Source organism: Chrysemys picta, chromosome 10 (assembly GCF_011386835.1).
Source record: "Chrysemys picta bellii isolate R12L10 chromosome 10, ASM1138683v2, whole genome shotgun sequence".
Lineage (NCBI taxonomy): Eukaryota > Metazoa > Chordata > Testudines > Emydidae > Chrysemys > Chrysemys picta.
Window position 1 is genome coordinate 28,991,965 of NC_088800.1, and position 26,104 is coordinate 29,018,068.

At 41.1% G+C, this 26,104-nt stretch overlaps 1 protein-coding gene across 1 annotated transcript in view; it reads right to left on the reverse strand.

The window, feature by feature from the left end:
- The window catches only part of THSD4 (thrombospondin type 1 domain containing 4), a 644,254-nt gene that overhangs the window by 538,590 nt on the left and 79,560 nt on the right, over window positions 1-26,104 (reverse strand). The window contains exon 4 of the mRNA XM_005284967.4: window positions 22,190-22,620. Within this exon, the coding sequence (XP_005285024.2) occupies window positions 22,190-22,620 (431 nt within the window). The remainder of the gene's footprint in view (window positions 1-22,189; window positions 22,621-26,104) is intronic.

Here is a 26,104-nt window from a genome sequence, read left to right on the forward strand (position 1 = left end):
ATTTACCTAGAACCATAGACATGCATGGCCATTTATAGACAAAAAATGCTGGTCCTTTCCTCACAGAGCTTTGATCTAGGTTGGGAACAGTGCTGTCAGACTCAAGTGTTCTTGAGTTTTGTTAAGTAATGAAGTTGTGTATTGAATTGAGGGATTGTTGTTTACATTGAAAACAAGTATTCTTTGAACTGAATCATTTATTGAGAAAAAAAACCTTTAAATGAAATGCATCAGTAACGCTTCCCCCTCCCCACTCCCATCTGTTCCTTTGGTTGCTCCCTCCAGAGACTCCCCCAAACCTCAGTACTGTCTTCATTTTCCTCAGCTTCTTCCCTTTCTCCTTTCATTTCTCTTACAGTTTCCTGGACATATCCTACCTGGCTTGCTTAAACCTGAAGTGTACTGATTTCTCACTCTCTCTCATATGCATGAGCTAGGGAATATATTTTCCATTAACACTGTAGCCGTTTATTCCATTCATCATCACTATTCTTGGTTACCATTTCTATCACAGTAAATATAGGAGCTGGACAGTGGCAAACATCCATTAGTGATACAATGACAGATTTGTTGTACTGCGGTCAAAATATTTTCTTGGCAAGATTCCACAGAAACTTCTAATTTTCCCCAGTTTCAGTTCATAACCTTTCATCCTATTTTTCAGAGGTTTCTGTTCCTGAAACATTACCATAAGTGTAACATCCCTAAGTTGCTAGGCCATCATGAAGGAGGAGGAAAAACTGAAGGGGGAGTACCAGACTCAGTAGTGCCTTTCCTGGATCTTCTCATTTCCAGTAACAAAATAATACTCAATGAGCTAAGGGGAGGCCTGGTGGTACAGCCACGGGGCAATTCAATTCAGATTGGCAGCTATCCGGAACAGGCAATGCAGGTCCCCACTGAGAATTCAAACAGACCCCAACGCAAAGAGATGTGATTGATAGTTGAGTGAATTTGTAGCTTGACAATGGTGGTAGCATCCTATTTACTAAAGGCTTCTTCAGAGATCAGCTTTGCAAAAGCACTGGGCTTCATTGACTCCCTGATCACAACTCCTCTAAATACTCACAAGTTCCCATGGGGGTGGGAGGGAAGAGTATGGGGTGAGCTGGGCTGGCTTCCCAATCATTGATAATGATACAACCATATAAATCTCACGGGTGGTGTCAGCAGAGCCTCAGTAATAGCACTGCCAAGAATAACTTGCTGATTGTGGCAGGTACATGTAGGACTTGTGTTCGATAGAACAAAGGAAGTGTCTTAAGTAATTACATTTAAATTAATGATAAACTTAACTGTCTTTGTGGGGGGTGGGGTGGGGAAGATGGAAAGGGTCCAGAGAAGAACAACGTAAATGGAAACTAAAGCAAATAACTTTCTGAGACTGGCCCAGTCTCCCCACCACAAAGTCATATCAATCCCCCACCAGTTTATGTTCCTCACCTGAGAGTATGTACAGACCTATCTACATGAGGAAACTGTGGTTCCTGAAATGTGCTGTCCATGGTTTAGTCCTGTGTAGACTTGCAATTAATCCATTTTCAGTGCCGGTTTTACCCACGCCTGCTACTGACACCTATTGTCAGCAATAGCTACATTTCCTTAGGTAGGCAAGGCTCAAGGGGAATGAGAGTAGGAAAGAGATTTGAAACAGCGCAGGTGCATAGCCTAGAATTTACCAGGTTTCCAAACTGCTGCTCTGATGTGCCTTTAGTTCATACAGACATGTGCCGTTTCAATGCAGTTCAGAGCAATACATGCACACCAACCATATGGTAACTTGATCCTACAAGCTGCTGAGCACTCGGGCCTCAATCCAGCAAAGCACTTAGGCACATGCTTGGCTATTGACTTCAATGGGACTATTCAGACTATTAAAGGTGCTTAAAGTTAAGTACATGCTTAAGTGCTCTGCTGGATTGAGGCCAGAGTGCTCAGTACCTTACAGGATCAAGCTACTATTTCAGTTTTCTAACTTCACACTTAAATGAACATTAAGATACTAAATCTGATCAAACCTGAGGCACATATAAGCCACTGGCATCATCAATGCAGGGTACAGGCGGTCCACGGACTTACGACACAATTGATTCCTTACAATTGCGTCATAAGTCGGAACTCGGAACTGCAATCATTGCAGTACTGAGCGTCATAAACTTGAAAGCTGTAGTTGTAAGTCAAATCAGGGTGTCAATGTAGAAGCGGTGTAAGTGCTGTTTGTCATAATTTGAACGTCGTAAAGTCGAGGACTGCCTGTATTCCTGACCACTCAGTACATTACTAGTGACACTTTCCACAGTTTAAGACAACATTGTGCAACGTCTTCAGCAACTGACTAGCCAGGATGTGCTATTTACAATCATTTCCCAGGAAGACACATTGTGTTTTCAGAACTATGTCTAAAATTCAGTTCAAGCACAAAGTCCAAGTAAAAAGAAAATACTTTTAGAGTCTAGCTGAGGCCCAAACAGTATTGCATTCCAAAGCTGGAATTAGTTTTAGTTTATCACATCTTGGAAATGAGACCCAGGAGCTAAATGAAACATTAGTATTTGAATTCAGACTTAGATTGCAATTAAATCTTCAATCCCAAATCAGATGGTTTTTTCCCCATCTGATGACAGTGTAACACACAATTCAGGAAGAACGTTTAAAGTGTTTGATACAAACTGAGGAAAAAATTATTCTGAGTTTGTTGTTCGACTTCCATTAGGGTAAATGAATCTCCACTCTCATACTATATTGCTTAATAAAAAGACAATAAAAATGATCAGCAAGGACTTATAGTGCAATATATACACAATGCAGTACCAGAAGCCTTCTTTAATATCAGAGTAATTCCATCTCTAAACCTTCTGTAATACATGGATATTTTAATGCACTACTAGACCCTGATAGCTTGTAAAATACCTTTTTGCTAGAAAAATGCAATCTAAGGTTTCCTACTTTTAAATAAAATTGTATTACTATGCCATTAAAGTTTATTATCTTTTCTTTATCTTAAGGTAACTCCTTCTACTTAAAAAATGCAGTTTTTGTTTTAAAAACATGTGTGTGTGAGAGAGAGAGAGAATGTTTTATTTTGTTTATAATGGACAGATGCCTTGATTGTTTTCTGATTACATAAATAGTCCCCTGCTTTGGCTTTTGTGAAATGGAAATGTTGTCACTGAGAAAGAGAGCTTTGCCCCAAGTATTATTGAAACAGGGGAAAAAACCCTCAGCCTCATCACAGAGGGCCCAGTTGTACAAGTCATCCAGGCCTGAATCCACAAAGGGACTTGGCCTTGTGACAATGAGCATTGCATACTGCTTATAAGTTAGGTGCCCAGAAAATCACAGGAACATCACTGTGATCCACAAAGCCTGAGTGAGGCATAGGGTTGCCAACTTTCTAATCGCACAAAACCAAACACCTCTGCCTGTGCCCCGCCCCTTCTCTGAGGTCCTGCCTCTGCTCACTCCATCCTTCCTCCTTCCATCACTCACTCTCTCCCACTCTCACTCACTTTCACTGGGCTGGGGTAGGGATGCGGGAGGGGGAAGAGTATTCCGGCTGAGGGTGCGGGCTTTGGGCTGGGGCCAGGGATGAAGGGTTTGGGGTGCGATAGGGAGTTAGAGTGAAGGGCGGGGTATGGGCTCTGGTCTGGGGGTGTGGGTTCTGGGTGGGCCAGAAATGAGGGGTTCAGGGTGCGGCATGGAGTTAGAGTCCAGGAGAAGGATTTGGGGGAGCGGGGATGAGGGGTTTGGGGTGCAGGAGGGGCCTCAAGGCTGGGGCAGGGTGTCGGGAGAGTGTGGGGTTTAGGAAGAAGTTTGGGTGCAGGAGGGGGCTCCAGGATGGGGCCAAGGGGTTGAGAGTGCAGGAGGTGGTGCGGGCCCTGGGGTGGGGCTGAGGGGTTTGGGATGAAGGGGGGGGTTCTGGGCTGGGACAGGGGGTTGGGGTGCAGAGGGAGGGTGTTTGGGTGTGGGAGGGGACTTCAGGCTGGGGCAGAGGTGCGGGAGGGGGCTCAGGGTGTGGGGTCCTGATGGCGCTTACCGCAGCTCCCATTGGTCATGGTTCCCGGCCAATGGGAGCTACAGAGCCAGCACCAGGGACAGGGGCAGTGCGCAGAGTCTCCCTGGCCACCCATGCGCCTAGGGGCTGCAGGGACATGGTGGTCACTCCTGGCAGCCACGCGGAGCTACGGCAGGCAGGGAGCCTGCCTTAGACCCACTGCACCGCTAACTGGACTTTTAACCGCCCCCTCGGCAGTGCTCACCGGAGCCGCCAGGGTCCCTTTTCGACTGGGTGTTCTGGTCGAACACTAGACGCCTGCGCTATAGGGAGAGAGAGAAGCCTAAGCCAGTGATCCACAAAAGCCAGCAACTAGACATGGAGCCACCTCAGCTAGCCAATGGGAGATGCTGATAAGAGGAGTGTGCCCTCTCATGAAGAAACGTGCCCAAGTGTGGGCTGCAGGGAGGCACCCAGATCTGACAGTGATCCACAACTGGGAACTCCTGTCTTGGAATCAGGTAGCTTAGATGCCTAAGTCATTCCTTTTGAGTACGAGTTAGATACCAGCTTCACTCCACATGAAATGGGAGTGGAGAGTGGGAGGAGGGAGGATACCACTGCCCACCTGATAACTTTCAGCCTAATGATTAGCACACTCACCTAGGATGTGGGAGACTCAGGCCTGGTTCCCCACTCCACATGATGGGGAGAAAGAATTTGAACAGGGCTCTTGCACTTCTCTGGAAAGTGTTCTCACCACTGAGCTATAAGATATTCTGATGTGGGACTTTGTCAGTCTGTCCTATTGAAGCTGTTCCACTTGGGATATATATGTAAAGAAACATTGGGACAGAGAGTGTGTGAGAATGACTGTGTAGCTGCGTGATTAGGGCACCCACCTGGAAGGTAGGAACTTAAATGTCTAGGGAACTTTTACATCAAAGCTAGGTGCCTACAGGTAGGCAGCAGTAGAGCAGGAGTTTAGCTGATTGTAGTGGCATATAAAATTGGTACTTAGGGATGAAAGTACCTTTGTGGATCTGGGTCCAAGCACCTCCAAATCCCATTGCAGAATCAGGTTCCGAAACAATAAGTGACCATTCCAACACACATGCAGGGCTTTGCAGGATTGGGCCTCAAATTTCCTGCTAATTAGAAGTGATTATTTTTCTAATGCTGTTTGGAATAAAGTCATCTCAATGGAGTTACAACCGATCTGAACATGCCCTACTGTCTTTTGCAAGCTGTAATACGGTACAGTTTTATTCAGTTTCAGACAGAGAGAGAGTTGAAATGTTGCTTACTATTTAAGGGAGAAAAAGCTGAAGTTACAGAAGGTGATGGTCATAAAATAGTATGATAAGCAATAAAAAAAATTATTAGAAGCTTGAAATGTGCTGGCAGAGGAAAGAGATGAAGATCAGGCAATAAAAGCCATTTTATTTGAAACTGCAGCATACATACTGCAGGAGGGAGCAAGGGGCACATGTGGCCTAGACCTTGCAGGGCCTATGATTGTTACAAGAGTATTTGAAGTAGTCACTGGCAGTGCTGCAGCAAGCAGCGTAAATGAACAAAGAAAAGCAGGCTATGCCTCATTTGAAAGGTTTTCCTGGAAACTTAACTATTTACACCTTCTGGGAGTCTCACTGACCCAGGAATTATAATGCAGCTACCCACTTGAAGCAAAAGGCAGTAATGCAATCAGGGCCGCAAGAGGGACCCGCCGCTGAATTGCTGCCGAAGAGCCCGACATGTCGCCCCTTCCCCTTGGCCACCCCAAGCACCTGCTTGCTGAGCTAGTGCTTGGAGCCAGCCCTGAATGCAATAGTAACTGTCATAGAAAGAGAAGAGGGGTAGATAACTAAAAAGCGTAATTGAAATGCACTACATTTATCGCTCTTATTAACAGACATCCCATCTGACGTGTACATTTAATTAAAAAATGGTTTTCAGTTGCTTTTTTTTTTTTTTTTTTTTTTGATGGGGGTAAGGGAGAGGATTATTTTTAAACACATTTATTCTTGAAATCATAAAATTGCTGCCAACCAGATACATTTCCTTACTAAAAGGAATCTGTGCTCTAATGCAGTGGTCTCCAAACTTTTTTGATCGCGCACCCCTATCAGTAAAAAAAATTGTGAGCCTGCACCCCTGCCGTGCCGAAGCAAAAAAAAAAAAGCGCTCCTCCTGCCGTGAACCCCCAAGGATCCTTTTGCGCACCCCACTTTGGAGACCACTGCTCTAATGTGACAGCAGCAAATATTAAACACATCTCAGTAATATAGTGAGGGACCCACCGTTTCTGGTCCCTTGGAACTTTGATGTGTATTTCAACACATTTAAAAATGTTTCCACAGCACGGACCTTATCTTGCAGTTTTTCACTTCAGCAAAGCACTTAAGTAGATGTTTAAGTTTAAGCACATGCTTATATCCCATTGACTAGAATATTTAAAGCTGAGCACATGCTTCAGTGCTTCCCCCTCCACATTGATTGACTTAGCAGTTTCACTGATGTCACTATGAGTATAAGAATTGCAGAATTAGACGCAGTACAAACCTTCCAGGACCAATTAAAAGAAAAAGATTCCAGTATTCCCAATGTACATCATTAAACAGTTCCCCAAAACAAATAGCTCACTGCCGTGCAGTACCCGCCTCTCAAGCCCAAGTCAGCTGACACGGGTCAGATGGGGGTGTTTTATTGCAATGCAGACATATGCTTAAGGATGCATCTCATACAGGACATAATGCAAGATCATCACGATTGGCCTTTACTGCGCCAGTTGGATTGCAAATGCTACATTTTGTCTCCCCCTGGTCTTTGAATCAAATAACACCTCCTCCCTGACCATTCTATGCTATTAATACACATAATACTTTTGAGTTAATATACATTATATTTTTGAGTTAACATGGTAAAAAATGAATGAACTAGAACACACGCAAAAATGGAAAAGCGAAATGCATAGTTTCCTGTTACTATTTAAATTAAAATATCTTGGAAATATTCAGGGGATAGCTTGATTCAGTTTTTGTTATTATCATCATACTTTGTTACATCTAATTTTTTAAAGCAAGAGGCAATTTGGAGTCTTTTATAGAATTGAGGCATAGTCATTCAGTTTGTTAGGGGCCAAATCCTGCTTACCTTACTCAATTACAGAATCATAGAATCATAGGACTAGAAGGGACCTCGAGAAGTCGTCTAGTCCAGTCCCCTGCACTCATGGCAGGACTAAGTATTATCTAGACCAGTGGTTCTCAAAGCCGGTCCCACTGGCCGCGGTTCGCCGCTCCAGGCCAACGGGGGCTGCGGGAAGGGCAGCCAGACCATCCCTGACAGGTGTTTGTCTAACCTGCTCTTAAAAATCTCCAGTGATGGAGATTCCACAGCCTCCATAGGCAATTTATTCAAGTGCTTAGCCACCCTGACAGTTAGGAAGTTTTTCCTAATGTTCAACCTAACCCTCCCTTGCTGCAATTTAAGCTCATTGCTTCTTCTCCTATCCTCAAAGGTTATGAACAAATTTTCTCCCTTTTCCTTGTAACAACCTTTCATGTACTTGAAAACTTATGTCCCCTCTCAGTCTTCTCTTTTCCACAAACCCAGTTTTTTTCAATCTTCCCTCACAGGTCATGTTTTCTAGACCTTTAATCATTTTTGTTACTCTTCTCTGGACTTTCTCCAGTTTGTCCACATCTTTCCTGAAACATGGCGCCCAGAACTGGACACAATACTCCAGTCGAGGCCTAATCAGCACAGAATAGAGCGGAAGAATTACTTCTCGTGTCTTGCTTAAAACACTCCTGCTAATACATACCAGAATGATGTTCGGTTTTTTGCAACAGTGTTACACTGTTGACTCATATTTAACTTATGGTCAACTAGGAACCCCAGATCCCTTTCCGCAGTACTTCTTCCTAGGCAGTCATTTCCCATTTTGTATGTGTGCAACTGATTGTTCCTTCCTAAGTGGAGTATTTTGCATTTGTTCTTATTAAATTTCATCCTATATACTTCAGACCATTTCTTCAATTTGTCCAGATCATTTTGAATTATAATCCTAATGTTCCAAAGCACTAGCAACCCCTCCCAGTTTGGTATCGTTCGCAAACTTTATAAGTGTACTCTCTATGCCATTATCTACATCATTGATGAAGATATTGAACAGAACTGGACCCAGACCTGATCCTTGCTCAACCGCACTCATTATGCCCTTCCAGCATGACTGAGCCACTGACAACTACTCTCTGGGAACCGTTTTCCAACCAGTTATGCACCCACCTTATAGTAGCTCCATCTAGGTTGCATTTCCCTAGTTTATGAGAAGGTCATGCGAGACAGTATCAAAAGCTTTACTAAAGTCAAGATAAACCAAGTCTATCGCCGCCCCGCCCCCCCCACAGTCCACTAGGCTTGTTACCCTGTCAAAGAAATCAGGATGGTTTGATATGATTTGTTCTTGACAAATCCATGCTGACTGTTACTTATCACCTTATTATCTTCTAAATGTTTGCAAATTGATCACTTAATTATTTGCTCCATTATTTTTCCAAGTACAAAAGTTAAGCTGACTGGTTTTTAATTTTCCGGATTGTCTTTATTTCCCTTTTTATAGATCGACACTATATTTGCCCTCTTCCAGTCTTCTGGGATCTCTCCCGTGTTCCATGACTTTTCAAAGACAATCGCTAATGGCTCAGATATCTCCTCAGTCACTTCCCTGAGTATTCTAGGATGCATTTCATCAGGTCCTGGTGACTTGAAAACATCTAACTTGTCTAAATAATTTTAGCTTGTTCTTTCCCTATTTTAGCCTCTGATCCTACCTCATTTTCACTGGCATTCACTGTGCAAGATGTCAAATCACCACCAACCTTCTTGGTGAAAATCAAAACAAAGAAGTCATTAAGCACCTCTGCCATTTCCACATTTTCTATTATTGTTTTCCCCCACCCATTGAGTAATGGGCCTACCCTGTCCTCGGTCTTCCTCTTGCTTCTAATGTATTTGTAGAATGTTTTCTTGTTATCCTTTATGTCTCTAGCTAGTTTAATCTTGTTTTGTGCCTTGGCCTTTCTAATTTTGTCCCTACATACTTGTGTTATTTGTTTACATTCATTCTTTGTAATTTGATCTAGTTTCTCCTTTTTGTAGGACTCTTTTTTGATTTTTAGATCATTGAAGATCTCCAAGGTGGTCTCTTGCCATATTTCATAGCTTTCCTATGCAGTGGGATACTTTGCTCTTGTGCCCCTAATAATGTCTTTTTGAAAAACTGCCAACTGTCTTCAATTATTTTTTCCCTTAGACTTGCATCCCATGGGATCTTACCTACCAACTCCCTGAGTTTGCTAAAGTTTGCCTTCTTGAAATCCATTGTCTTTATTTTGCTGTTCTCCCTCCTACCATTCCTTAGAATCATGAACTCTACCATTTCATGATCACTTTCACCAAAGCTGCCTTCCACTTTCAGAATCTCAACCAATTCCTCAAAATCAAATCTAGAACAGCCTCTCCCCTAGTAGCTTTCTCCACCTTCTGAAATAAAAAATTGTCTTCAATACAGTCCAAGAACTTGTTGGATAATCTGTGCTCTGCTGTGTTATTTTCCCAACAGATGTCTGAGTAGTTGAAGTCCCCCATCACCACCAAGTCCTGTGCTTTGGATTTTTTTTTTAAACAACTAAGCCCCAACCACCTCCTCTTCCTGGTTAGGTGGGCTGTAGTAGACCCCTACCATGACATCACCCTTGTTTTTTACCCTTTTTATCCTTACCCAGAGACTTTCAACAAGTCTGTCTCCTCTTTCCATCTCAAGTTCAGTCCAAGTATATACATTTTTAATATATAAGGCAACACCTCATCCCTTTTTTCCCTGATGGTCCTCCCTGAGCAAGCTGTACCCTTCTATACCAATATTCCAGTCATGTGTATTAGCTCACCAGGTCTCTGTGATGCCAACCATGTCATAGTTGTGTTTATTTACAAGGATTTCAAGTTCTTCCTGCTTATTCCCCATATTTCTCACATTAGTATGCAGACATATAAGATACTGATTTGATTCCCCCCCCCCAGTTCTGTCTCATCTATCCCTTGTCTCTCCCTTATGCACATTTCTAATTTCAATAAGACTATTTTTTGTAAAGATAGCAGGATTTAATGTCAAATTTAACCTCTTAAGTCAGAGTGAAAATTCATTTAAAAACTTAAAATTATACTTAAGACACTGAAAGCATTCATATTTGATACAAAAATCATTATGTTGTGAACAAAAATATAAGGCCATAGATAGGTTACCATGATCTTCTTTTTAAACTACCAAAGCATGCATTAACCTTCCATGTTTGCAATGAAATTATTGCAACATTTTGCCAGTCCTTGAAAATTTAAAAAGTGCAATTATCAAAAAAAAAAAAAAAATAGGAAGATGGATACCTATTTTCAATAAGGAAGATGCAGCAGTATGCAATAAATACAGTGAAGGGCTTTTTTAAAAAAATGTTTAAGCTCCTGTAAACATAAGATTTATATATAGCCATATAAAAAAAATGTTCATCTTCAACCAGTGCCATTATACAAGTGATACCAGGCTTTATTTCTTGGCATTGTCAACTCCATGATTCAAAACTACAACTGCTCTAAAATTGTCCCACTCATACACACTCTCCAGTTCTCTTACTACTTCTGCATTGTTGTGTGTTCTAAATACTTTTAAGCATCCGATTCAAAAACAAAAGTTTAGTCTGGAAAAACTGTACCCCACAAATTTTTGCCCTGTTTTCTTAAAATCTTAAGTCACAAGATAAACTCCATCTACTTCTGTCAAGCTTATACTTTGTAGTATTTCAGTAGATTCTGACACACACACAGCATATTTTTTACTGAATATGACTGATTTACTAGTCTTGGAGAGTGTAGTGCCATTTATTTCCCTTAGAAAGGGAGAGCTCTTAAAAGCCAGGTGGATTTGCACCAGTGTTTTGAGGCAAAGACCACCATATATCACCTCACAGTACTGCACAGCTTTGCATTCCACACACTTGCCTTTCACCAGCTTTAAATCAATCAGGAGGAAATAGTTTAAACATGAACGAAAGAGGGGAGAACTTTGACTCCGTTTTGTGTTGTAAAAATATGTGCAGATATGCACATTAACCTAGACAATAGCTCAAAGTGATGAACAGCCACCTTTGATAAATCTTTGGTCACATTAATCTATAGCCCCTCGTAAAACACTAGTCCATCTTCCTGTGAGTAACCACACTTTTCTGGCCCCCTATAACATTGTTTGCACTTTAATATCACATTTCACTGCTATTAGCCCAATGCAGGCATTTTAATAATTAATTATTGCAGTGTAATTAAAATTATACCATTAACAGGTTGGTTAATAATTTTAAACTTGAGTGCCTAAAGCCAAGCTCCTCAATCCATATAAAAATGGGTTGATTTTCAGAGGTAATAAACATTGGCAACTTTCATTGGCTTAATTATAGTTTGCAGCGTTAAGCATCCACTGATCTGAGCATTAACAGCAGGCATTGGTATAGATATAAGATAGCTTCAGATTTGATACAGAGTTCTCCTTTGCATTTTTTTTAAACTATACTCTGAGGAAATGAAAAACTAATAAAATTTAAAAGACTCTCTGGAGTCCTTGTTAACCTCCCATCAAGAACCTTAAGGTAAAGCACTACACTAGAGTTATTCTGCTTTTCCAATAACTACATGTAAAGGTGAGCTCACCCAAACTCCCGCCTACAAGGGCTAGGTGATGCATCAGAATTTGAACCCAGATCCAGATCTAATTTTCACAGCTGGTCCCTATTTCTGTTAACAGGTTGAATAAAACCCCAAATCCCAACATCCTGAGAGTTTGTTTTCAAAATCTGGCTCCAAATTTTGCAGCTCAGGTCCTTGTCTAACGTGTATATCAAAGCTGCAGCCACATAATAGAAAAGGTGTGTGGGGGGGGGGGGGGGGAGAACGAGAGCAGGAATTTAAATGCATATGGCCTCCAGCTGTGTTATCGGGTTCATCCACAAGGTATTCAAATTATGGTGGGAGACATGTTTGCCTTATTTCACCCCAGCGATGGTGCCTTCCCCTAAAGCATTCCAAGGTGCTTTACAATTGTTAGGGGCTTTTTTTTAATTTTTGACCGCACTGTACAAAGTCTGCTCACAGTAATGTAATAAAAAACAGTATTAACTAGGCAAAAACAATTGAGGCCCAGGGTACTTCCTGAATTAATAGCTGGATGGGAAATGGGGTAGCACAAAGTCAAGCTGAGGCCAAAATAACCTCAGTTAGCTATTCATTTCCCAGGAAATACCTTGCACTGAGGTCTTTATTGCTATTAGAACCTGTTCAGAATTTTTTTCAGAAGGAAAATAAACGTTTTCCCCCCTGGTGCTGTCATGCCTCCCGAGTGTCGTGGAAATGATTTCTCTGAATAATGCTGATGACCTGGATACTTTTAAAGAATTTACACCCAGTAAAGCAGCAAATCCTATTTTATTTTTTTAAAATTCAGTTTTCACATAATAATAATATATGGAGATATACCTATCTCATAGAACTGGAAGGGACCCTGAAAGGTCATTGAGTCCAGCCTGCTGCCTTCACTAGCAGGACCAAGTACTTGCCCCAGATCCCTAAGTGGCCCCCTCAAGGACTGAACTCACAACCCTGGGTTTAGTAGGCCACTGCACAAACCACTGAGCTATCCCTCCCCCCAGACATGAACACTCTACGTAGGTTATAATACATCAAATTTTTATCCGGTTAGAATAGAACAATAATGCTAGCCCGTGGAGAAGTATATGAGCTGCATTTCTAGTAGAGATATGTAAACAATTTGAAAACTTAGTTTCTATTGTTTCAAACAAGGCGACGAGATAGGTGTTCACTTCCATAAACTGGAGCTGACAACAGTAGGTCAAGGTAAGTCACATCAGAGGAGGCGTAAATTGGTTAAAGGCATAACAGCTGTATTGTCCTACTGAGACTGAGGTTAAATTTAGACGTTCCAACCATGGGACCTACATTTCCCACACCAAATACGCTATCAGATGAGACAACAGAGGTATCTTCAGAAAAGAAAAGCCACTTTTGATAACCTATACTCTCTCCCCTTCCCTTATGTACAGTGTGAGAACTACCCAACCCCTCTGGCAAGTCGCAGGCAGAACCTACATGGTACTAAGAAGCACAGCAGACTTTCCACTTCAACTGCTGGCACCAGAAGAAAGGAAATGCAGCCGTAGCAATGTGAAAGGCTGATAATTTTTGGATTCTTTCCTCAGTACAAATCCTCCCTCTCACACCCTTTCCACATACAGAAATCCTTTAAGGAAACTCTTCCCCCATTAATAGGTTTCCAAAACTATAGTGAGACTGATTTTTCATTTGTGCGGGGATGGGGAGATGTAATTACTTTCAACTTGCACTGTTTGTCTAAGTCTGTGTTACCCACCCATCTCATTAATGTCTCATAAATCTCACTGACATTTGCAATTTTTCCTTCTTTCAATAAAAATACACATACGCGCTTAGTTCAGCCCAGAGTCCACATAGGCTTCTGCCAATGTTGATGCAGCCACAGGGCTCCACAGTAAAAATTCCACTTGCAGAGGGAGATGAAGTAGCAGTGACAAAAAAGTTGCAATTGTCCTTTGACTGCATGTGGGTGTGTAGGTAGCCAGTGCAGCTCAACTTGTGGTTGCCACTAAAGGATATGCTGACTCTGCACAGTTTCTTAGCAGGCTCAGTTTAACACTGCCCTTTCCCAGAAAATCCCGCCAAGGGAGAGCAGGCAATGGCAACCCCACCTTCTCCACTCAAGATGGATCCCTCGTCCTTTCTGGTGCCAGAGATAATTGACACCTTCCAGTATCCACATCAATGGAACTACCCATGTTCTTTAATGTTTATCACTTTCATAGCTGCTAGAATCTGAATTGCTCTTTTAGGCCCCGATCCTCCAATTTAAAACATGTGAGCCAGCCCCCGCACCTCGAGTCCCTTTGATGCCAGTGGGGTGCTACGGAGGCCCAGCAGTCAATCTATGTGCTATCAATTGCATGACTGGGGCCTCAACTCTCTTCATTTCTGCAGTTTCACTGGTGAGAAATGCAGAGCTCTCGGAGCTTTAACCACTAGTCTGTGAAAGCTATTTCTAGTGCAAAGGTGTTTTCTGTTTTGAACGCTCTGCCTTTCTGCATGGTCAAGCCCCCTTTTTAATGCGTCTGCTTCTTTTTTAGATGCTTTAGTACTTGGATTTTTACCCTACTGATTTTATGCTGGTTTGTTCCTGTTCCTATTGTTTTAACTGTGAAGTGCTCCAAGTACCTCAGCTAGCAGAGATGATGCTTTGAGAAGTAAAATTATTACATAGGATTATCATACAGTTAAACAATTGTAATGGGCACTTAGCTCTCCAGATAAAGCGAGTGTGCTCCCCATTTTACAGTTAGCAACCAAGGGATCTGCAGCATTTTTAACTCTTACCCCACTTTCAACTTACTGAATTCATGGCTTCCTGATAAATACATGCACTATGAAGAAATTCTAGTTACAATGCTCCAAGAGAGCAGCTATTGTTAATGAAATGTATTATTTGCAGTCTGTTAACACTAACAGTGTGGTAGGCGCTGTCCAAACATATCATAAAGCAGCCCCCTGCCTAAAAATTTTTTCAGACATTACTATAAACGTGCAAAAAAGACAAACAGAGGTGATTTTGGGACATTTTTGTAGTATAACTCAAAGATAGCTTTGATTTTAAAATGGACTTTGGCTTGCCCATTAATCACCAATAAAATCTGAGCCCTTTGGAATTAAAACAAATTAGAATGGCCAAGACTGAGGTTTAAAAATTGGCCATTGCATATGAAAAGTATTTTTTTCCAATCAGTTTCACAAGAATTTTTATCTCATGCCAAATAATGTAATTGTATTCAAGTGGGAACAGATTGGAAGCAACTTTGGTTTGTTTTTTTAAACGTATGTTATTTAATTTTTATCATCAATTTTCTGATAATCAGTACCAGAATTCCTTTTAAAAGATACAGGGCCCAGTTCTGCAGTCCTTATTCACATGGGTCCCGATTCAAGAAAACTTCCATTTTTTAGGGCCAACACTTGTGCACGTGGTTAACTTTAAGTCCTTTCCTGGATTGGGACTGTGTTGTATCACTGAATCATGCAATCAGTCCTACTGAGTATTTGAAAAAGTATGTATTACTAAGTGTGAGTAAGGATTGCACAGTATGCAAAACAGTATTAAGAACAAGACAAGGAATGCCAGTAACATACCAATACTATATACTGATGCCTATGAGATCCATATAGAACCTGCATTAGGGGAACAAGAGGACCTCAAGATCATATGGTAAATTCTAATACAAAAGCATTCTCCTGAAGGATTATTGATGGGGGAAAAAAGGAAAGAACAAAATCCCATATCAATGCCCCTCCACAAGACCTGGGAAGATAAAGCAAGTCAGCAGGACTGTATTTCGGAGATACTTAATGGCTTTGCCCCACATTTTAAAGAAAAATTATTATTATTATTGTCAACAGCTTCCTCAACAGTCACAACATCCAGTATTTTTCAAAGCCATTTCTGAAGGAGAATCTGCATCTTTCCATTTCAAACAGGATTACTTTTTAGTGACCATCAGTGCTGCTAAAAGCAGCTTTTTAAAAACTCCCTTATTTGCAGCCTCGAGGTTTTTATTAGGGCCCGTTAAAATAAATAAATAAAATTATATTATTTATTTATTTATTTTATATATATGTCTGTCAAAAATTAGGTTTTCGAGTAACACTAATTTTTCATGAAAGGAGTCTGCTTTCCACAGCAAATTTTCCAATTATCAATCAAAAATGTCTAACACCAAAAAATCAAAAATTATTCAGAAATGCCGCCCTGGTTCCACTTGAGAGTTGAGAGTTGCTGTTCCATGGCGATGAGTACTGGATGTCTCATGCCTTCATCCTTCTCCATGAGTCAGGCTATCCAGCTGGACCACAATCTCCTATGACTCACCACAACAAGAGAGGAGACCATAGTGTATCATGGAAGATGTGCTCCTGCCAGAGAGCCTGGCCTATAGAGAAGAGCGGGGACATAACTCCCCCAAACCACAACTCACATGAGGCACCACAGCGGTACTTCCAAATAAAAATGTTCAGTGGTCAGCTGAAAATTTGCCCGTTTTCTATTTTTTACCAAAAAGTTCAATTTTTCTATGGAAGAAAACTTTATTTTCCAATGAGATCTCACTTGTATTGTTTAATATCAGGGGGTAGCTGTGTTAGTCTGTATCCACAAAAACAACAAAGAGTCCGGTAGCACTTTAAAGACTAACAGATTTATTTGGGCCTAAGTTTTCGTGGGTAAAAAACCTCACTTCTTCAGATGCATGGAGTGAAAGTTACAGATGCAGGCATTATATAATGACACATGAAGAGAAGGGAGAACCTCACAAGTGGAGAACCAGTGTTGATAGTGCCAATTTGATCAGGGTGGTTGTAGATGAGGAGGTGTTAATTCCAGGAGAGGCAAAGCTGCTTTTGTAATGAGCCAGCCACTCCCAGTCCCTATTCAAGCCCAAATTAATGGTGTTAAATTTGCAAATGAATTTTAGTTCTGCTGTTTCTCTTTGAAGTCTGTTTCTGAAGTTTTTTTGTTCAAGAATAGTTACTTTTAAATCTGTTATAGAATGTCCAGGGAGATTGAAGTGTTCACCTACTGGCTTTTGTATGTTACCATTCCTGATGTCCGATTTGAGTCCATTTATTCTTTTATGTAGGGACTGTCCGGTTTGGCCAATGTACATGGCAAGGGGGCATTGCTGGCACATGATGGCATATATAACTTTAGTAGATGTGCAGGTGAATGAGCCCTTGATGGTGTGGCTGACGTGGTTGGGTCCGCTGATGGTGTCGCAAGAGTAGATATGGGGACAGAGTTGGCAACGAGGTTTGCTACAGGGATTGGTTCCTGGGTTGGTGTTTCTGTGGTATGGTGTGTAGTTGCTGGTGAGTATTTGCTTCAGGTTGGGGGGTTGTCTGTAAGCGAGGACTGGCCTGCCTCCCAAGGTCTGGGAGAGTGAAGGATTGTTTTCCAGGATAGGTTGTAGATCGTTGATTATGTGCTGGAGAGGTTTTAGCTGGGGGCTGTACGTGATGCCCAGTGGTGTTCTGTTATTTTTATAGCACTTAAGTCTGTGCTAGGCAATTTCCTTGCTCCCCACCTCAGAAGGTTTAATCCTGCACACACCTACTATAACATAGCACCTGTTATGGTAGTATTCCCTCTTCAATTTCACTACTTACAAAAATACACAGTACACCTGGAATAGCAGGGAGGGATGAGGTGATCCTGATTGCTTACAACTCTATATCCCCTTTAGTAATGGATTAGAACCACTAACGTTTAGTCAAAATCTCCTTTCATAAACATTTAAAAATAATATGGGATTTAGAACTACTTTGTCAGTGAGCCACTGGTTTGTAGGTGTGCAAAATTTGTGTGAGCATCCATTTTCACCCCTTGAAACCTGCACATGTATATGCAAATTGTGCCTCTAGTTATGCTATTTGATTTCCTCACACATATGCAGGTTATACATAAAATAAGAACTAGAGATAGAAACATGTCTGCACATGCATAATACAGTTCTACCGACTACTAAACCCTTAAGGGCCTATCAGGAGATAGCAAAAGTACGTCCTGCATTTAGCTCAAAGAAATGAACAGTTTACATCCTCTCAATGTTATGATCTTCAGATCTTTTACGGTGGCTTTCCTATTTCCAATTCAGCCACATTTATATTTGATGGCGGGAAAAGGTCAAATCAGAGACGCTCTTGATCATCCAGTGTTCTGAACACTGTGGCTGATACTGCCGTTATTTCATCCAAAACAGATGCAAGACTCCTTTACCTTCCTGATGCATGATAATAAAATACTGCATTCTGCAATGTATTCAAACTATATGTTTTTTATTTGTTGTAATTACGTCTCAGAAGTTCAAGGATATGTAAGTCTTCAACAGTCTTCTTTATAACTTGGGCAAAATTATTGTCTCCCATACCCCTCCATCCTCACCTCTCAGTTCTGAATGGAGCTGGAATGAGCATGACTGTTTTTATTTAGGATCTTCTAGCACTGTATCTTCCTAAAACATCTTTAGTCTCGCACGGACACCATCAATAGTGTCCACACAGCTCCAAAAAACATTTTATTGTGGCAAAGGATCATATAGATAAATATAGGACCTGGAGACAAATTAGCAAGCTTTTCTTAGAGCATCATGATGGAGCTGTCATTTTCTAAAAGATCCTGATCCCACTGAAGAATGAAATAATTATCAAATTTTAAAAGTTAATAAAAATAAAAAAGGCTTATTAGTTAGGACAAGAGCTGGTTGACAAATTTTCATTGGAGCAGTTTATCATCTGCAAATGACGTTCAGTTAAAATTAAAATACCAGTACTTAAAGGGAACATGTCATTTTGATGATATTTTCTATGGGAAAACTTCAAAACAATTCAAACTGTGGTGTTTTGTCTTGCCTTTCTCATTTCATCTTTGTCATTTTAATTTCAGTGTTAATCAATTTTAACATTGCATTATAATTATAACATTTTATATTATATAATGTTTAGACATTATCAAACCAAAATGTTTTGATAAGGTTGTTGCAGTTTTTCTAAAAGAAAATATCTTTGGAATTTTCATTCCACAATAAATTTTGACTTTTCATCCCAATTTGAAATTCCATTTGCTGACTAGTGCTAATCAAAACAGTGCTTAACTGAAAAAGCCCCTCTATGCTCTCCCAGTACATCCCTCAGCCTGCGATGCTTCCAGCAGCTCCCATTGGCCTGGAGCAGTGAACCACGGCCAGTGGGAGCCGTGATTGGCCGAACCTGTGGACGCAGCAGGTAAACAAACTGGCCCGGGGTTTTCCCTACACAAGTGGCATCCCAAATTTGGGAAACACTGCTCTAGGTATTCCTGTTGGAGCAGTACACCTCTCTCCCCACATATACACAATACAAACAAAGCCACAATAGAGCCCCATGGTCCAAGCTGGTTTACTCTCCCCTTCCAAAAAGGAATCCAGTTAAAATTTTAAAGTAGGTCAAAATTTGGGCTAAGCTCTCCACTCCCTCGCTCCCACCATTTAAATTTTCTAACTCTACCTGATTAGCCATTTATAGTTCAGTGTTTCTACATTCTCAATTGCATTAAGAGACCATTCACATTTGCTGATTTCTCTACTTTCCTGGTCGGCTGCCTGAGAACTTTTCCACTTCTTTCCAAAAGGTACAAACGTAGTTTGCTTTTTTGAAGGACGCCCATTGCTCGTGGAATATATTTGACTTGGAAGCAGTCCCATTTCATCTTACTATGCTTTCAGATGTTAGCTCTTCTCGTTCAGAAATCTTAATTCCTATTTTATTGTTTTAAAGAAATCTACTAAAATTATGGATCATATATAAATCTGAAAACAGTAATTATAAATATTCCAAAAACTTTGAACTAATTCTCTACATTATTAAAATGCAGACTTTTTTGAATGACTTGGGACAGTTCCTCCCCATTGTATGGGCTATTGAAGAACACATTTTACAGTATATAAATCGTATGTAGAGCTCATTAATATTTGGAATTTATTTTCTACCCACCCCGCCTCGCAACAAACATTTGACCTCTGGGCTTTACAAAATTAAGAACACATATTAGGCCTGCCATGCTAATCCATTTCATTTTAAATTAAAATAAAAAATTCCTAGTGTCTTTATAGTCACCGGCAAAACATCTCAAAGTTACACAACATAATAGGCTCTAAAGCCACAAGGGACCATTTTACACAAGGAGGAAATAAATTTGTTACATAAATAAGACTTAAACACCTCAATATCAATCACTCTCTTTTCAAATCTTCATCCTTGGAAAAACTGTTATACATCTGTACACAGATTTGCATCATACCTAGAGAAGTGTACAAAAATAAAAATCCCCAACATAAACCTAGAGGACTTCCATCATACAGGAAAGCAAAGCTGAATTAGGCTTTATCCTCATTTTAAGATTCCATATTACGAGGCTGTTGTACTGTATCCTGACTTCTACATAACGTTCAATACTGAGTTCTGCCCATTCTCCTCTCCTAAATGCAGGGCCGGCTCTGGCTTTTTGGCCGACCCAAGCAAAAAAAAAAAAAAAACCTGCGGCGCGGCCGGAGTGCGGGTGCAGGGGGACCGGCTGTGGGGAGGGGAGGAGAGGAGGGAGCAGGCGGGAGAGAGAGAGAAGGGGGCAGCCAGGGCTACAGCAGGGGTGCTGCCACACAGCCCCTCCCGCTGCGCCGCCTCCTGCCGCCTGGGCTCCGCTTCGGTCGGTGGGGAGGGAAGGAAGAGGACTGCCTTTCAGGGCTCTCTGGTTCTCCGCGCTGCCGCCCCCTACAGGGCGGCTGGAGCGGAACAAGAACAAAACAAAAAAAAAGCAGCCGTGCCACCCTAGGATTGGGCAGAATGCCACCTCCAACAATCTGCTGTCCCAAGCACCAGCTTGCTCAGCTGGTGCCTGGAGCCAACCCTGCCTAAATGTTCTGTTCATCTCCTTTTCCAACTGCAAAGGCTGCTATAAGCTGCGCCAGCCACCAATCGCCCCCAGGAGCTGCTACCACAGCTAGGGATAGCCAGAGTGGAGAGGGAAACACCAGACAAGTCCAGCAGGTTGATAGCGGAAATGGTACAGAAGCTGTAGCCCACCAGAGGATTCCACCTAGGCAGGGAAGGCTGGATCAGACAGACAGTTTTCGAATGGCTTTGCACTGCTGATTCAGGGATATTCATATATTTTATTTCTTTAATTTCTGTATTTTTGGAGAAACAAGAATAAAGTGAAATTGCCCAGAACTAGAAATATCAGCATCAGAACCTAGTCTGGTTCCAAGTAAACTTTGACGTGCAGGCCTCACTGAGACAAACATAGGGGGAACAAGTATGCTGCTGCTGTTTGGCTGGAGAGAGTTTCCTGCAAGCTGTCAAATCAGCCCCTTTTCCCCAGAAATGGAGAGCCACGGGTGTATTGCTGGGATTATCTCAGGGTAAGCGCAAGGGTTCTCAACCAGCCAGCCAGTTGAAATTGAAGGAGCAAAGAAACAGAGCATAGAAAGGCAAACTTTGACAAGGTAGCACAGGATCGCAGGTCTACCCAAGAAATTAGGCCTCAAAGGTGGGCATGGCCACAGGTTGCTTGATGGTAAGTGCATTCTCAACTACATTTTAAGCTTTGAGATTCTGGCATGAACAAATGAAGTTCTGTCTTTGGGGAGCGACAGGAACATAGAGTTAATATTAAATCAGAAGCGGGGAGCTGTTCGAGATTGAATTGTTAAATGATTAATATCCACTGAAGTCAGTGTATATTAAAATCAGGGCTAGTCAAGGTAAGCATTTAAAAACAAAAAAATTTTTTTAAAGGAAAAAGGTTCATTTACTCAAAAAACAAAAAAACAAAAACAAAAAACAAAAAAAAAACAGTTTTTCTATAGAAAAAGCAAAAGGGGTATGAAAAAGGGAAGGGACGACAAAACAAAAACAACAAACCAGAAAACCAAAAAGTCCTTGAAAAGTCCTTTTTATTGAAAGACAGGAAATTTTGACCAGAACGCAAACTTTGGTTCAAAAGCCATTTTTCATCACAAGTAGGTTTGAAGACAAAATTTCAAACTAGTTCTAATTAGAATAGGCTGATGAGATTGGTACCTGAGGGGCATAGCACAGTTATCCTTTACTAGGTTTACTATGAGGTTGGCAAAGGGTAATGGATCATGGGGGAAATTACTAGATCACAAAATTATATTTTAAGCTAAGATATTAAAATAGCTTGCAGTTTTATTTTGCCTGCGGGCACAATTATCACACTCGTTTTTGGTTTTAGAACATAAACAGCAGATATTGAAGTATAATACACAGAGTATCACAAGCTCTCTCTTGAGACAGCCCTCCAAAACAGTTTGTGGATATTACAGACCCATGCTATTCTTCCCTGAGATTTTCCCATCGATTAATGTAAATCTGGCATGAAGAGAGACATTCTTCAAACACACCATTCACACCAAGCTATGGAATCAATTACACGTGCAGGAACAGTACCTCCTCTCTGGCTTGGTTCTGTGCCTTTGAGAATGCCGGCTGCCTCTCAATGTTCCTCTGTTCAGATGGCTGTCATTGCGGCCCGTGGAGGAAACTGAAGCCCAAAGACCTCTCTGAAGCTGCTCCTCATTTCTGTGAAGTGGCACGGACGTACGGATGGCAGAGATGACATGGCCGGAATAAGGGGTCAATGGATCTTCACGACGGTGGGAATGCTGGGGTGCAAGAGTTCTTTCCAAGGCTGGGTACTGTTGCCCTGGTCTAGAATAAGCCCTGTCGTGGTAATAGCTTGGGAGGCAGGGACGGGTTTGCTCCATCACCCCACCACTGCAACTTCGAGAGCAAGCAGACCAGGGGCCCCAACTGCCCCATATGCCTGGGATTCCTGCGCTGCTGTCTTCAGAACTTTGTTCTTCTATCCTCTGGGGAACCTGAGGACACAGATGGACAGAATTAGGGTAACTAGAAATTACACTGCAATATAAAGGAAAGCTCTACTTTCCTTTTAAAAGCCATTCATTCCATCCTCATGGAAATTAAACCCAAGCTGACTGGGAGCTGATTAATTTATATTTATTCGACATTTGCTTCACTCTGCTAGCACAGGAGGTAGCATCCCTCTTAGAACCATCAACCCTTCAGACTAAAAGTTGTTTTTGGACTTTCTGGACAGGGGTGGATTTCCCTTTGGCCTCCATGGTGGAAAATGCTGCTCAGTGCAAAGTTCAGAAGCGTGGAGATGGAAAACTATTTTTTTCCTCCACATCAACAGCGAAGTCAGATGGGAGGGGAAATTAGTTAAATAAAAAAAAAATCACCCTCAAGTCACTTACCACACAATGACTGAAAGACAACATAAAAGATCAGAGTTACATTTTTGTTCTCTGTGACAGAGACTAAGATGTCTCTGCTTGTTTCTCCCCTGCTTGTGACTGAACAATAGCGATTGCAAGTGGTGGATTGAGGCTTACATGACATTTCAAACTGAACTTTTTATAGAAGCAGCAAAACCAAAAAGAGGACAAGAAAGCTGCATTCTTGAAAAAGTGCACTGCATCCTCTTTTTCTATTAATGCAATCTGCTATGGGCTGGATTATAACCTTACAATTTCAGAAGCAGGTCAGGACCTGGGTTATTAATCTACTTCTGTGTTGTTCAGAGAGAGAAATAAGATGATGCAGCTTTCACTGGAGCAGCTTACTTCCCTCAGCTGCACAGCCTATTCCCCACTCACCTACATGGCATGAGGAGCAGCAGCCAACCCACACCTGTTCTTCCTCATGTGCAGTGTCTAGCAATGAGGATAGCCTGCACAGGGCAGTAATGAGTTTCCTAATTCCTCTGTATGGCCCAGGGTCATGACTGAGACCTTTTAGTACTGGGTTGAGTATTTCATATTTGAAATTCAAGAGTTAAGGCATTTTGATTAGACATAGTTCATGACAAGTTTATTTGCTCTTAAAAGATGAGCCTTTAGTCTTCTAATCAAGTTTCCAAGGCAAATACTCATGATTATGGATATTCGGAAGTCTTTTTTACACAAATATCTTATAATGTTTGCTGAAACTTGCTGTTTCAGGTAACATTCCTGTCAATAAATTTGTTCACTGGTCTATCCACTGAACAAGAATACAAGAACCACACACTCCCAAGAACATTTCACTTGAAATGGGAAAGATGGAATAGTTGTGAATAATTTTTTACTCCTTCATATACAAATATGCAGCCATCTCATATCTTTAAAAGATAGACACACAGATCTCTCTCTAGGTCACATTATCTTTTCAAAGGATGGCCTTTTAATAACATAACTGCCATTAATGGTTTTGTTCCATGCATCATTATGTAGTAGGGGAGAGATTAACAACTAAATATTTGCCTCCAGTCAGTCTGCTTGAACTGCAAACCCCCTCAGCCAGTCAGAGCACATTACTGAACAGCTAGCTACAAACATGGGAAGGCTTTAGTGGAATGTGGTTTGCAAATATGGCTTGAATACACTACTACAAAATGAAAACCCAAGCCAGAACAGGGTTTGTGGTGGACTATGTAACTATCAGCTGTGGTCTACATAATCTGAAACATTCCCGCCCCCCCTGAGGTTCCTCTCACTCTTTCATCACCAACCACATTAAAAAAAACCCTGCATTTAATTGTAACTAGCAAATAATAAAAAGCATCTGTATTAATGTGATGTGTTCTCAGTTTCTGCAATGTTACTTAGAAAACAGGAGCAGATGTCTCTGTATTTAATATTTCTTTTTCCATGGGTAGCCCATTTGGCATCAGCCTATTAAATTCAATTGCATGTACAACCAAATAACTACATAATGTTGAAATTATGAACAATATGCAACAAGGTATTGGTTTCTGGCAGTTATATTTGCATCTATTTCCAACAACAGAAAAGCACTGGCTTATAATATGACCAAACAACTAAGTTATTCATCAGTTTGCCGTTTCTTCACTGAACACTTACTATTTATATAGAAACACTGGGTTAACACAGCACTATCGTAAATATAAAACTGCCACATGTTAGATTAAGATAATCATCCATCATCTTTCTTGCACCCAGCCCTAGTTTGCAGTGAAATTTACTTGTCATGGAAGTAAACGTTCATTCTCATCAAAAACATCAAATTTAATTTGTCTGGATTGCTTAGTCATCATTTTTATGGTGATTCACTGCAACTTTTTGCAAAGCCACAGGCATTCATCCAGGCAATGATTAGAATCTATCAGTTTGCAAACAAGCTCAGACAACCACTTAAAAATGAACCATTTTGTTCCGTAGAAAGAGAAACAGACATAAAAGTGACAAGTGTTGACCTGCCAGAGAAAGACCCTCCTGTCTGTCAGACCTCAATATAGCAAGAATTGTTTCAGACAAAATGAAACTTTGATTGGCTAAAGGCAGTGGGAAAGTAGTTTCACTCACCTTCATGTCTAGTTTTACTGCTGAGATAGCACCGCCGGCTTTAAACTAGGTATTTAAATCAGAAGGCAATAAAACAAAAAAGTCTAGCATGTCTTATACTCTGGTATATTCATTAATGAGACTTACGCTCACAGGTTGGGGAAATTCTGGGAAAAGGGGAAGTTTAGATAGCAGATCTGACAGCATATACATAGCATATTTCATCTTCAAAGCACTTTACAAACATTAACTAACTCCTCACATCAGTCCTAGCAGGTAACTGAGTGGGCATAATTCCCAGTTTGCAGACTGGGAAAACAGAGATTTTGATTTGCCCAAGGCTGCAAAGGAGTTGGAGTCTGATGGTCATGTACATAGCACCGCAGTTTGGACAACATAGACCTCTTTAAACTGAACTACGTTAATTCAAACTATGTACCTTTTAGTTCATACCCACAGCATCCACACGGAGAAGTTACCATACAGCACACTAGAATGTGCTGCCATTCACCCACACACACCTGCCCCCAGTTCTAAATGCAGGGCTATGTAGACATAGCCTAAGGTGACCTATGTATTCAGAGGTCCCTGGCTCTGAATCCTGTGCTCTAACCATATCTTTTACTCTCCCTTCAAGACTTCAGTTGTCCCTTGTGTATTTTGGATTTGCCTGAAGGAAGAACCTGACAAGAGATAGCGGGAGCCTCCTTTTCTTTATCACTATGACCTTTTGTTTGCAGTTAAAATTATCTAGAGTTCTTATAACATTTATTTCCTCCCTTGCATGTATGTCAGGGGAGAATGTGAAACACATAGTGAACATAGTACCTTTCTCCACTAACCTAAATCCATCTGTCTACAGATTCAACGAATGGAAGTCATCAATTAGACCATTTAGTCCATCTTCCCACAGAGAAGGATTGCTTCCTACTGTATATTAACTAGTATTATCCAGTCTAATTGTAAATGCACCAACAAAAGAAGTTTTCCTCTG